General features: G+C 40.4%; 2 protein-coding genes across 2 annotated transcripts; one reads left to right on the top strand and one right to left on the bottom strand.

The window, feature by feature from the left end:
- The first annotated feature begins 94 nt into the window (after nt 1-94).
- On the top strand, nt 95-10,626 carry LOC121981204 (ATP-dependent Clp protease proteolytic subunit 4, chloroplastic-like). Its single transcript, XM_042533615.1, has 2 exons — nt 95-597; nt 9,905-10,626. Exons 1-2 carry the CDS (start codon nt 200-202, stop codon nt 10,386-10,388), a joined length of 882 nt encoding a protein of 293 aa, XP_042389549.1. The 5' UTR covers nt 95-199; the 3' UTR covers nt 10,389-10,626.
- Nucleotides 10,627-11,333: 707 nt separating this feature from the next.
- On the bottom strand, nt 11,334-13,465 carry LOC121983062 (protein BREVIS RADIX-like). The gene is made up of 6 exons (XM_042536046.1): nt 13,286-13,465; nt 12,881-13,012; nt 12,226-12,542; nt 12,011-12,143; nt 11,644-11,942; nt 11,334-11,549 (listed from the first exon to the last, which is right to left on the bottom strand). The coding sequence occupies exons 2-6, from the start codon at nt 12,983-12,985 to the stop codon at nt 11,471-11,473; spliced, it is 933 nt and encodes a 310-aa protein (XP_042391980.1). The 5' UTR covers nt 12,986-13,012; nt 13,286-13,465; the 3' UTR covers nt 11,334-11,470.
- Between the last annotated feature and the right edge of the window lie 898 nt (nt 13,466-14,363).

Below are 14,363 nucleotides of genomic sequence, written 5' to 3'. Positions count from 1 at the left end.
TTCGCTTAAAATTAATTTTTTAAAAATATATTATTATTTTTCGTTATGTATGGAATAAATAGATAAATAAATAATTAATTAATTAATAAAAAAGGAAAGAAGATTGGAGAGGTGAGGGTTCGCAGATCGCCCTCGAGGAGTTTTATCTCTAGTTCGCACAGTTGCCGACCGACGCCGCCTTTCGTCACCGTTCAACGCCATGGCCTCACTCTTCGTCTCCGCTCCCCTCAAACCTTCCTTTTTTCCCTCTTCCCCGTCCACTCCAAAGCCCCCTCGATCTCTCTCTCTCCGCCTCACATCTCCCTCTCACCTCCCTTTCTCTTTCTCTTGCCGCGGCAGGCCCCGAGCCCTCTCGTCCTCTTCGTCCTTCGATCTCCAGTTGCCGATTTCGGCCGCACCGCAGACGCCGGCCTCGGCCACGAGGGGCGCCGAGTCCGACGTCATGGGCCTGCTGCTGCGCGAGCGGATTGTCTTCTTGGGGACCAGCATCGACGATTTCGTGGCCGACGCCATCATTAGCCAGCTCCTCCTCCTTGATGCCGTGGATCCAACCAAGGACATCCGCCTATTCATCAACTCCTCCGGTGGCTCCCTAAGGTGCGCCCTTGAATCACTTGGTTACTATGTTTCTTCATTTTGTACAGAATGGAGTCGTAGTAGTTAAAGGCTCTAAGACAAATCTTTACAAATTTCAGTATCCTATTCTGTTGATTTGACTTAAATATCATCTCGAGTGGCGTGATTTTCTGGAATTGGGACATTTTATTCCTCTAAACCTAATCTTTATCCACGATCAACATACTGACCTAGCATCCTCAAGAACGATGAACGTTTTTGGATAAACACCTTCCACTGTCGGAGCGATTTTTTTTAATTAAAAAATACATGTGTGTTCACTTAATCAACGTGATATTGTGTTCTAACAACATAACAATTTCTAATGGAAAGCCCTGCGGCCACTTGTTCTCTATATTTTTGTGATAATTAAGACTAGTTTAATTTATTTTCGGCTAATTGTTACATATTAGTGTTGGTCCTTTGAGAGCATGAAATAAAACGAAATCAAAGCGGTAACCACTCACAGTGATCTCCCGAAGAAATTGAAGAAGAACTGCTAGACGTTTGCTGCTGTCGGAAGCACGATCACGGGTAACCGGAAAGTGCTTCAAGGTTCACGAGCTAAATCCCCAGTCTCTGGACGTTCTCCTTTGCTCGACCAAATCACCGTCGCCCCACCCTTATGCTTCTGCCCTCTCTCTAATCACCTTCGCTTCACCAATACCCTTCTCATTGCTTGGGCGCTCCTTTTATAAGAGGGTTAAGGAAGACGAAGGGGAAAGGACGCCCCTTCGTCTCCTTGGCATTTGTAGCAAAGAGGCGTTTGCAGCAACGAGAAAGACGAAGGGGCTCCGTTTCCCTTCGTCTCCTGTAACGCCCAACATCTTCCACTCGCCCAAGTCAATCCATAAGGTTATATGGTCACATAGACCATGTCAGTCACATAGACTACAAGGTGATCATGTCACGAAGACCAGAGCAAAATTAGTCACAAAGACCAAATAAATCACGTAGACTTTATGAGGATCAAGTCACGAAGACCAGAGTAAAATTAATTAGTCACAAAGACCAAGTAAGAACATCCATTCCATACATTAGGGAAAATGGTTCGTGCGACAGCAAGCACATTGAACATTCAACTGCTAAGAAGATTGTCACACTTTACTTAGCTGCTCATAGAACGAATCAGAGACATAAATGAGTTGCCTTTACCTCAGATTAAATTATTTACATCATCATGAACATCTCTAATCCCTCATATTGACTATATGTCAAGAGCATGTTCAACATCTCCAATCAAACAAATTATTCACAAGTACATTTTATGTACTAAACTAAAAATGTAATTGGTACCAGTGAATAAATGCCACAGATGTAAATCAATCTTAATCTTCCTTTTTAGCTAGAATTTATTCATTCTAATCAGTCACTTTCCTAGTTATGCTCCATAGACGGAATCATCCATAGCCAATAGGAAACATACTAAAGTAGCAGACATTGATCAGAACTTCAAGTAGACAGCTAAATAGTCACTTAGGGTAAGATTGAGATTAACTTATAATCTCAAGGGTCTCACATAGTAGAGAAGCAGAGATCCATTCTCCTACTACCTTTCTTGTCGCCACAACACATGTGGTATGAATCACATGCTACGATATTATTCTCTTTACTAAAAAGAGCACATGTTTTTCCCAAAGTTTAACATCGTACGGATTTCGATCTAGACATACGTAATGTCTAATCCTGAATTCAACATATGAATTCTAATATGACCTTTAAGCATATTCAGTAAATGGTGGGTGCATTTGCTCCAATCATTACACAAATGATCTCATCTTGACATACTTATCAAGGCGACCTTAATTTATGGGTATGTTTCTATTCACAGCTACATAAGCTGTCCCATAAGCAACGGTCTTACCTCTATTTGTACTTAACAAATAGAGATGATTGTCCATGTGAGTGGACCAATTTCAATCTGCCAACATGCTTATCGAGATTTTTATTCGAATGTAACAAAGACATATATACTGAATAGATCATGACATTTTTCATTTATCAAAATATCTTTACAATTAGTTATATTCTTCGAAGTCCCAAAGACTTCACGTGTCTTTGAAATGACTCTTTAGTCAACGACTTAGTATAAGGATCTGCAAGCATAGTACGTGTAGGGATATATTCAAGAATCATCATTTTCTTGTCCACAATATCCCTTACAAAATTATACTTCTATATGCTTGCCTTTACAGTACACTGTAACAGGACTCTCCCACTGTCCTTAGTAATTTTTAAATGCTTTAGGAACCTTTTTCAACTAGACAGATTGTTGCACAACTGATGCGCAAGCCACACAGCTTTTAATGTCGACAAGGCTACATACGCCTACTTCTTGCTATTCCATGAGATGACGCCACCATTTAGCAAGAAGGTATAGCCTGATGTGGATTTTTTGTCATCAAGGTCTCCTGCCCAATTTGCATTTGTGTAGCCACTCAGGCTCATCTTAGATTCTTAAAATAAATAGATACATAATCTGTTGTCCTTTTGAGGTATTTAAATATCCTCTTTACCGCTTTTTAGTGTCTCGATCCTGGATTTAACTGGAAACAACTAGCTAAGCCAATACCATAGCTTATATCAGAACGAGTACACGACATAGTGTACATTAAACTACCAATAACACTGGCATATGATTTTTTTTCTTCATTTTGACTATTTCCTCAGAAGTCTTGGGATACATACTTTTGCTCAAAACAGTACCTCTCGCTATAGGCGTATGTTCAATGTTGCAATCTGATATATTGAAGTGTTGTAGCATCTTAGTGATATAAGCTTCTTGAGACAAACCCAAAAGTCTTTTTGATCAGTCTCTAACGATCTTTACTCCTAAGATGTACTCTGCTTCTCCCATATCTATTATGCTAAATTGTGATGAAAGCCAATTTTTGACTTCTATCACACACTTTATGTCGTTTCCAGCTATTAGCATATCATCATATAATGATAAAATGATAAACTTTCCTTTTTCCTTTCTTAGGTAAATACAATGATCCTCATTGATCATTTCGAAATCATAAGACAAAATAACTTCATTGAATCTTATGTTCCATTGTCTTGACGCTTGCTTTAGCCCATATATAGACTTCCTAAGTCTACATACGCTTTTTTCATGGCCTTCAACAAAATAACCTTCTGGTTGTACCATATAAATTTCTTCGTTAAGATTACCATTAAGGAAAGTCGTTTTTACATCCATCTGATGTAATTTCATGTCATATTGTGCTACTATAGCTAGGATGCCACATGTTTACACAAATTTCACAACTAGGGAGAATGTCTCTTCAAAGTCAATACCCTCCATTTGGGTATATCCTTTTGCAACTAATCGAGCTTTGTATCAATTAATCAATTCATCTGCTTTCCTCTTTACTTTGAGAATCCACTTATTCTCAATAGCCCTTCGGCCCGGAGGAAGATCAACTAAATCCCAAACTTGATTCTTTCTCACTGACTCTATTTCTTTATCCATTGCAATTTTCCATTCTTTTCTAACTGAGCTTCTCAAAGCTTTCTCAACTGTTCGAGGTTCCTCATCATCAACCGGGAGAATCATCAATGCCTCATTCTCAATATCAAATCTTCTCCGAGGAATAATCTGACGACTACTTTTTCGAAGGTTAGACTGTTGAGAAACTAACTCATTCAATGGCAAATTACTCCCACTAGGTTGACTAAATTCAGGCATCTCTTAATTTGTTGATAAAGAAATATTATCCTCCTCCTCTATCTCATATAGAGGAATTGTCTTATCAACTTCACCTCGTGTTGGGAACTCAGTTTTAAGAAAGGTAGCATCTCTTGACTCTATTTCAGAGATGGTTCAATCTCATTGCTCACCAATAAAAACATAACCCTTAGAAGTCTCAGAATACCTTATAAATATACATTTCTTATCTCTGGGTCCTAATTTTCCATGTTCGTGAGTCTTATTATGAACGTAGGCAGCTGACCCCCAAGGTCTCAGATTACTTAAATCCGACTTTCTGCCTGTCCAACGTTCATATGGGGTAGATGGAATTGACTTTGAAGGTACTTTGTTTAGTATATAGGTCGCAACTAATAATGCATCTCCTCAATAGGAGATTGGCAAATTAGCCTGCGCCATTATAAACCTAACCATTTCAAGAAGAGTCCTATTTCTTCTTTCAGCAACCCCATTTTGCTGTGGAGTTTCAGGGATAGTAAGCTGTCTAATAATCCCTTTCTCATTAGATATTGTCTTGAACTGATCACACAAATATTCACCTCCACGGTCAGTGCGCAAGGTTTTAACCTTACGTTCCAATTGATTCTCAACTTCGTTCAAGTAACGAATAAAGCAATCCAATGTTTTAGATTTGTGAGAAATCAAATACACATGACCAAAACGTGTGAAGTCATCAATAAATGTAATGAAATAAGAACTCCCATTTCTAGTCTTCATATTCATTGGACTACAAATATCCGAATGAATTAATTACAATGGTGATTTGGCCCTAATAGCCTTATCAAATGGTTTTCTAGTCGTCTTTCCAGCAAGACAATGCTCACATATAGACAAGTTAATCTTAGCATGAGTGCCCAAAAGACCCTCCTTAGCTAATCTATTAATTCGTTCTTGTCCTATATGTCCTAGCCTAGCATGCCAAATTTCATCATTAACATCAACATTACTAGTAAGAGCAATGTTTGAAAAACAACCATCATTATTATTTGGTTCTACATCAAGAATCATAAAACCGTTTGTTACATAACCATACCCAATTAACATAGAGTTAATTCGAAGTTCCACACAACGGCTATAAAAATTTACATTGTAACCTAAATCAAGAAGACAAATGACGGAAACCAGATTTCGTCGAATCTCAGGAGTATACAAGACATCATGTAGAAACAAAGTACGACCACCACGTAGATTGAGCTTGCAAGTGCCAATTCCTTTGACTTCAATTATTGTATTACTTCTTACATATATCCATTTGTTGCCAGCTGGTACCCGACAGTACTCTACATATGTAGCTCGATCACGTGCTACGTGTTCGTTGCCCCTGAATCTACAATCCACAAAGAATACGAATCAGCTAATGACACTGTACTTGCAACATATTGCTCGTGGAAAGAAGATAAAAATTGATCTACCATTTTAGGCTCAGTACAATCCCGAGCAAAATGACTCTTCTTGCCACAGTTGAAACAAGTCAACTTGCTCATAGGTCTTTGTCCATATCTCTTTTCTTTCTTCTTGATTTGGTTTTTAACAGCAACAACACTAGCCTCCTTTCCTTTTCTCTTTCCTTTCTTAAATCATCTTTTCTTATCCTTGGAACCAGAACCTTCAGCTACAAAAGTTCGACCAGAAATCCTTGCGGATTCAATCCTCTCCGTCTCAAGTTCAACATGGCATGAGACATTGGTGAAAGTCTTGATACTCTCACTGTGCGTTAGATTCTGTTTCATCGTTTCCCAAGAATCAAGAAGGGAACGGATAACTGCTTGAACTTGTTGTTCATCGGTCAACACATGACCAACAGTCTTAAGCTCTCGAATCATGTTACCCATCTCCCTGAGATGTTGGGTCATGGTAACATTCGAGCATTTTTTATAGCTATCAAACTTGATAGTTAACTGACGGAGCTTACTCAGACTTACTCCACTGTACTTCTCTCTAAGGGTTGCCCAGACAGCATGAGCCGATGGTAATGGCTCATACTCAAATATCAGGTCATCCACCATTGAACTAATCAATATACCCTTAGCAATGGAGTCCTTCCTTTTCCATACCTTATAGGCATCAAGGTCACGTCTGTGCTGTGCTGTAGAACCATCAACCGGTTCCTCCATGAATTGATTTACAGCTTCTAGAACTTCTTGTTCCTCAAGAACGTATTATATCTTGAGGTGCCAGATTTTGTAGTTATCCCCATATAATTTCTTACCCTTATTGAGTTCAGCTATGATGTTTTTAGTTGCCATGATCTCCATAAATAAACACATTATTTATTATTTCAGTGTAATTCATATATGTGCAATTAATTATTGACCCAGTGTAAATTAGAATTAGTTTATAAAATCAAATGATAACTTTGTTTTCACTCATTATTTGTATGTTCTAATCTAATCAACATTGATCAATTTTTATTACACATCCCATCTAATGAACGAATCATTTAATATGAACGAATCATATCATGAAATGAACTAATCATTTCCAAGTTTGTTAACATATAACATAACTTTTCATTATATAATTCTGTTCGTACATAACGATAAAAATTATTACATGGCTTAAAAACTAAATGAGCTGACACTGTTCGTACATAACGACAGTAAACAGAACACTAGTAAGCTAGATAGGCCAATACTACTCCCACTAGGACAAATATTAGTGCAGCGGTCAACATTATCCCTGGTAACCTGGACTCATTTGGGATAATCTCAGATGGGGCAACTTCAGGATTCTTTATTAGATCAATTTCTGGATCTTCCTCGAACATTTCCTGATCCTCTTCAGACTCTTCAGGCTCTTCTTCACCCATATAGTGAAGTAGTTCCGCACATAGTTCTGAATATGTGACCCGTCCTTCATGACGTTCCCATACATAGTCTGCTATTACCTTAGGATACTCTGACAATGATTGCATCAATGCCCAGATCCTATAACTATCCAGGACTGGAAACTCTTCTTGCTCAAGTTTCCAGAACAATCTTTCAAACCTTCTAACATGTCCGTCGACTCCATAAACAGACTTACACTCTATCTCCTGAATCTCCTCCCGGAGTTGGTTTCGCCGCACTTCGCGATGAGTCAATGTGGTAATTATCCGAGCCATCTGAAAAATTGAATTTAAATAAGTCAGTACAGAACTGACTAACCAGTACAAAATCAATTTAATTCAATTTATACAGATATACAACCATCATTATAAATCAAGAAAAACAAATCTTCTCGATTTTCAGGAGTTTAAGTCGACTGACCATTGAACCGGTCAATCAGGAATCCGGATCTTAAGCTTAGTCTATTGTCCTCATTAGAACTAATCTAATTGGACAGGGATTTCTGACCTATCTTCTGTTATTGTTTACGTCCATTTGAGTCAATCTCAGACTTATTGATCAAACTAAGGTCCGTTTGATTCGTCCAATTGCTCATTGGATTAAGTCTGACTTATTAGAATAAATCTAATCTATTTTTGATCAAATATGACACAACAGAACTAATCTGGTCATATTTGATCAACCTAACTTCTGTAATCAAGATCACCCCAATTAATTCAATAATAATCCGAACTGGTTAAACCAATAAATAATTTGAACCAGATCTAGGTATTATTGAATCAAACTGGTCTGCTTAAATCAACTAATAATTTAAACCAGACCTGGGTTTGATTGGACAAGTTGGTATGGTTCAATTTTCAGTAAATTGAACCATAAATTAATTAAATATTTATTTATTAATTAATAATACATTTCCTTATGTATTTAATTAATTAATAAATATATTTAATTAAAGTTTTACATATGCAGGTTTATATAAGTGAAGAAAAAAAACGAATTAAATGTGCACTGTGCTTCGTCAAAACATACTGTGCATCTCGTTTTTTTTTCTCAATCGATTCATGAATCGATTAAGCCTTGTGCTTTGTAAAAAACGAAGCACTGTTCACGTATTTGAATTTCTCTTCAATCGATTCATGAATCGATTCATTCACTGTGCATCTCATTCAATCGATTGATGAATCGATTAAGTCATTGTGCCGTGAACTTAATCGATTTAATTTCCTTCTCAATCGATTCAAAATGCATGAATCGATTGAGTAATCGATTAAAACAAAAAAAAATGCACTGTTCATCTTCTTCGTGGCGACAGCGGCAACAAAAAACGTGAGGCTTTCTCACGTTGATTTTCACCGATTTTCACCGGGATTATTACACGGTTGTCGACACTCCTCTGCCACGACTCTATGCTGCTGAGGACTATGCGATTCCAAGTAGAAATCGCAGAAACGGGATCTGGCAGAGATCCCAGAAAACACAACTTCGCGATTTCTCAACCATAGGGATTTACATGACTCGATTTATGTGCTCTGATACCATTGTCGGTCCTTTGAGAGCATGAAACAAAACGAAATCAAAGCGATAACCACTCACAGTGATCTCCTGAAGAAATCGAAGAAGAACCGCCGGACGTTTGCTGCTGTCGGAAGCACGATCACGGGTAACTGGAAAGTGCTTCAAGGTTCACGAGCCAAATCCCCAGCCTCTGGACGTTCTCCTTTGCTCGACCAAATCACTGTCGCCTCACCCTTATGCTTCTGCCCTCTCTCTGATCACCTTCGCTTCATCAGTACCCTTCTCATTGCTTGGACGCTCCTTTTATAAGAGGGTTAAGGAAGACGAAGGGAAAAAGACGCCCCTTCGTCTCCTTGGCGTTTGCAGCAAAGAGGCGTTTGCAGCAACGAGAAAGACGAAAGGGCTCCGTTTCCCTTCGTCTTCTGTAACGCCCAACAATTAGAATGTGTGTTTTCTGCTTAGTTGTGCTTGGCATGTAGTTTATTGACCCCTGTTACACAGAATAAGAGAGGATTTTTGTTGTTTAGGTAAGGCACTTGTTTTGGATGTCATCTGTGACCATTATTTTCTTCTCCACTTGGATCTGTGGACCCATTCATGAAAAACTTGAAGTGCTATCTATTTGTAACTTTGGAACCTTCTCCAATGTTTCATAAAACGTTCGGTTGATATTGACGAATTTTTCCTGTATATATTGCTACACTGGAACTTAGAAATTGAAACTAATTTCTCCTGTATATATCCAAGTAATGTTCGGTTGAACACGAGCCATAATGTCTTCTTTAACTGCTCTGTTCTTTCCTTGTTTAGAAATTTGCTCTTCTAGAGAGCTGATCAGCTAGTATTTGTGTGGGTGAACATTGAACTTATGTTTGATTTAAATTGCCCAGTCTTTCATGTTGTATACAAATATTTTCTTTTTCTTATAATTAAGTTCAGATCGTGATGAATGTCATCATTTATTCTGCTTTATTATTATGTTGATCTTTGCACATGGCATTACTTGGATAATAATAGTCTCTTCTGTTTACTTGGTTAGATGAATAGAAGAATGAAGGAAAGAACAAGTTTTGCACATAAGAAAAATGACCACTAGTGCTTTTTTTTCCGCTTGTTTGCCATCCCCCTCCTTTCTTCCCTCTTATTCATCAGCACTTGTTTCCTCCCAAATACATAAACTGTATATTTTCTTAAGGCATTCTAATTTGTTACTGTTTACTCCATCTGTTTTCAGTGCTACAATGGCCATTTATGATGTGGTGCAGCTTGTGAGAGCCGATGTCTCCACAGTTGCACTTGGCATTTCAGCATCTACAGCATCTATCATCCTTGGTGGTGGTACCAAGGGAAAGCGATTTGCAATGCCCAACACACGGATAATGATACACCAACCTCTTGGAGGAGCTAGTGGGAAAGCCATAGAGGTTGAGGTTCAGGCCAAAGAGATTATGCATAGTAAGGACAATGTTATAAAAATTATCTCAGGTTTTACAGGCCGCACAATTGAGCAAGTTAAAAAAGATATTGATAGAGATCGTTACATGTCACCTATTGAGGGCGTTGAGTATGGAATCATTGATGGTGTTATTGACCGAGACTCTATAATTCCTCTTGCACCGGTGCCAGAAAAAGTGAAGTCTAGATTCGATTACGAGGAGATGTATAAAGATCCTGAGAAATTTTTGACACCAGAAATTCCTGATGACGAGATATACTAAATGAAATTACTAGTCTTTGCCTTTTGTTTCGATCATGTAATTTTAGACATCTGAAACTCCATCTATTTGATCCATGTTCACAATTGTCTGGGTAATAGTCATTAAGAAATACGTTCTGTTTCTCCTCTATTTGATAACTGTTGTATGTGATTTAGATGGCGACTGAGCCTTTAACTGATTCCAAGCATATGCTTCGAAGGTGGTTCTGATCTCTTTGATGAAGTTAGTTGGAAATTCAGATACTCATGGCAGAAATTGTTTCCAGTTACTCACACAAATTTCTATAACACTATGGAACTCCATTCTATTCCTAATTTTGATATCTGATTTGAGTTTTTGAATTGCAGAGACTATGAACCAATGGATACTCTCTAGGCAGACATTTTCTTTTCTTTTTCAGAATTGTCCTCCTGCAGTGTAAAGATAAGAGCTCAGGATGTAGGTAATTCCTTTGGAGGATTGGAGAATGCAAGATAAAAAGAAAGTAAGAAATAGAACGAAATAATGAGGAAATATTTACTTGTTTGATTTTTTTAATGAAAATATCAGATAAGATTGGAAAAAAAGACCAAATAGGCTCTGAGCCGCAACAAGACTGCTATGATGATGTTTTTTTTGTTGATTGGATGGTTTAATTTAGGTGATTTATTATCTTTCTGCATCCTGTTTTATTGTAATTTATCTGTTAAACTAGATTATATGTAGTTAACTATTCTTTTCATACCTTTGCATTATGATACTGAATTCTTTTCTTCTGATTGGATGACAGCTATGGAACTTGATTCTCCTCATAGGTGCCAGTTATTTACCAGTTATTTTACATATTGTGCATTTTTTTAAAAGAAAATGCACTGCAGCAATTTCAGTCCCTCAAAGGGATGAACTCTATCTAGGATATCTGTAAGCATTGCATGAAGAGGAAATATGTAGATGAAATCCAACCAGATATGACATTGATAGGATGAAACTACTTGTACAAATTAAGACCCACAATTTCCCAGTTAGTTTTTCTTTTCTAAATTGCAGTTGTTAGGAGTATACAGGAGTTTTGTTCATGCAGTCCGTACGTAGAGGTCTACTGTCTACAAGTACTGTGCTTGGATTCTATCTCTGTTAGCCTCCCACCACAGCTTGGCGTCTACCTCCCCAAACTTCTCTCGGCTGCCAACCACCAAATCATGCTCTTATTAGGACACGAGAAGAAGGTACGCAGAAGTTTGAGATGAGCTAGAAACTACATATGTATAAATAGTACCTGAATCGCACTCGCCGGAGCTCCCGGGCGCCGTCGGCTAGCTCCCGGATGGTGATGTACACGCCGGGTTCATCTTGCTCCACCCACTCCGCTATCTCGAGGTCGCCAGCATTGCTGGCGGAGATGGACGCCTCATCTCTCGATGGGGTGGTGGCCTCAGCCTTGACACCGGAAGACCCTTCGCCGGCGCCCGCAGAGGGCTGTTTGTTGGTCTCTCTAATGAGTTGCCTCTCTGTTGCGAGCGGCGGTGCAATGGGGCTCTCCTTTGTCGAGCCAACCCTCGACCATGAGGATTCTCCCTGAATGACACCCCGAATAAGTCGGAATTAAAGCTACAAACCCATGCAGAAATCAATCTATTACTGACCTCGCCGTCGTCGGATCTCGCCGGAGTCTGGAGAGCCTGGCGATTGTAGCGCTGCACATTGTACAGCTCCATGATTCTGTCGTAGTTCTCCCCCCACCATCTCTGTGCTTGCCACTTGTTAAACATCTCCCGACTACAGACAGCACCGATCATGACTTAAGATCGTCGATTCGTCGGGACAAAACATAGAGATCTACAGCCATTAAAAACTGCACCTGAATCGAATCCGCTTGAGATCGTTGCCGGCGCCACCGGGGAGCGACGCGAAGGTTATGTGCACTCCGGGTTCCACCTGGGCCACCCACTCCTTTGACTCGCCGTCGTCCTCCAGCACCACGCCCTCCTCCTTCGTCAAATCCCACGCCGCGTAGTGGGCACCGTCCTCGTAAGTATAGGAACCGTGCTGCCGCTGCCGACGGCGAGGATCCCCGCGGAAGCTCTTGCTCCTGAACGATGTAGAAGAGAGCGAGGAGCTTCCGCTCCCTTTGCCCTGACGCGTCGCGCCGGAAATCTTCAACACCATGTCCTTTATCTGCGCGCATGGAGACCGGGATTAGAAAACTCATCCAAGAATCGACCGTGTCCTGCCATCCACAGGAACAAGTCCTATCCAAAACTTTGCTTTCTGTCAGGCTCTCCTTTCAAGGCCGACTGTACGCGATTTGCTATCAAAGGTTCTTTGTAGCGATAAGATTGCGTTTAGTTTGCACCGGTAATTATGCATAAACCAGCAGGATTCTGTCTAAATCTTCTCACAGTGCTTGTCGTTCGCAGAAACAGAACACAACCAAAGAAAGCGTCACATCTGTCTGTTGGGATCTGCCACACCCTAATTAATTAACTAAAGCTAAATGAAGGAGTGAGTGTGACCTGCGACGAGAGGCTCTTGACGGCTTCTTTGCCGGCACGACGCCCGTCGCCGTCCTCTCCGCCGCCGTCCGGGTCGTGCTTCGCGCAAGCAATGCAGGCCAGCATCTTCTTCCTCCCTCCTTGCTTTCGCCCCTGCAAGACCCGAGCTTGTGCGTCATTGAAGCCAACTTAACAGGTAGTTAACCGCTTATTTTATGCCGATAAGGACCGTTCCATCTTTTGCTTTGCTTGTCAGCGAGGAATGGAATGGACAGCAGCAGCTCGCTGCTAGTGGTCTCACTTCACATCACGTTTACTTTTTTTGTGTGCGCCATGGGCACGAAGTGCAGGAGAAGTAGCAAAGAAACAAGAGACCAGAGTTTGGTTAAGTAAAACATAAGAGAGCATTTGGCGACTTACACTCACCTCTTGTCTCTACTGATCTTCGTTACCTAATGGCTGCTCCTGTTGTGCATCATCATTTATATATACACACACTTTCGACAGCACGCACGCACGGAATTCTGCTGACGGTGTTGTCCCTTTGTCCGGATGGGAATGCCGTGGGAATCAACTGCGTATCAGGGACAGCGGGGGAGCAGCCGAGTGGGCTTGTCTTGTCCCTCCTTCTGCCGTCCCCTTCAGTTTATATATGCGAGGAGGCAGTGAAACACTGCACCCTCCAATTCTGCTTTCTTTATATATTCATATTCCTCGCCTCTCTGTTCAGAACTTCACTATTCCTGTGCTAGCTCCTCATTGTTGCAACTAAGAATTGAATCTCAGCGTACTGCATAGTGTTTAACAGAACCTAGATTTGGCTCAATTAAAGTGTTAGTGTACAGTGAACCGTCAGTTCTTTAACTGTTTAATGCGTAACTTGTACGGCGATTCGTTGACAGCCTTTACCAGCCTTATCGTTGGTCGTGGCACAGCGAGCCGAGCATGCTTTGCTGCCGTTTCAGTTTTTTTTATTGTTTCTCCAGCAATTTGGGAAATCGTGCAGTTGAAATTTTGTATTAATTAAAACTTTGGCAACGAAACTTGAACATTCAAAGATTCAAATATTGTTCGATTCTGTCTCTGCTCTTGTCAGCGAGGGGGGAGCGTTTGGCCGATGACTCTGCGTTGATCAATGAAAGCGAATGGTTCGAGAGAAGAGAATCCACAGCACTGAAAAGAAAAGTGCAAGTCTGGAAGCTATCACGGAGACTCATCCAGATTTGACCACGACGAAAGCCAATTGAATCGCCATAAACTACTCCAAGCGGCGCCGGCGAGTACCGGCGTGGGCATGGAGCCGTACGGGCGGCGCAGCCTTGCCTTTGCACGCACGCACGCTTGCTAGCAGCAGCGTCGAGCACTGGCTGCGTCGCCTTCGCTTTTGCTTTTACGTGCATGGATATAGCCAATGGATCGAATTGTGGCCTCTGACATCGATCTCTGAAGCTTCGTCTTCGTTGAAGCGCGAGCAAAAGGAGCTTAGTAATTGAAGTACTGAAGC

Source organism: Zingiber officinale, chromosome 5A, assembly GCF_018446385.1.
Source record: "Zingiber officinale cultivar Zhangliang chromosome 5A, Zo_v1.1, whole genome shotgun sequence".
Taxonomy (NCBI): domain Eukaryota; kingdom Viridiplantae; phylum Streptophyta; class Magnoliopsida; order Zingiberales; family Zingiberaceae; genus Zingiber; species Zingiber officinale.
Note: the sequence above shows the minus strand (reverse complement) of the source record. Positions and strands in the feature narration are given on the sequence as shown.

Coding starts and splice junctions, on each gene's coding strand:
- LOC121981204 (XM_042533615.1), top strand. CDS start 200: ATGGCCTCACTCTTCGTCTCCGCTCCCCTCAAACCTTCCTTTTTTCCC. Junction 598..9,904: donor TCCTCCGGTGGCTCCCTAAG/GTGCGCCCTTGA, acceptor ATCTGTTTTCAG/TGCTACAATGGCCATTTATG.
- LOC121983062 (XM_042536046.1), bottom strand. CDS start 12,985: ATGCTGGCCTGCATTGCTTGCGCGAAGCACGACCCGGACGGCGGCGGA. Junction 12,543..12,880: donor TCAAGAGCCTCTCGTCGCAG/GTCACACTCACT, acceptor CCATGCGCGCAG/ATAAAGGACATGGTGTTGAA. Junction 12,144..12,225: donor CTCAAGCGGATTCGATTCAG/GTGCAGTTTTTA, acceptor TGCTGTCTGTAG/TCGGGAGATGTTTAACAAGT.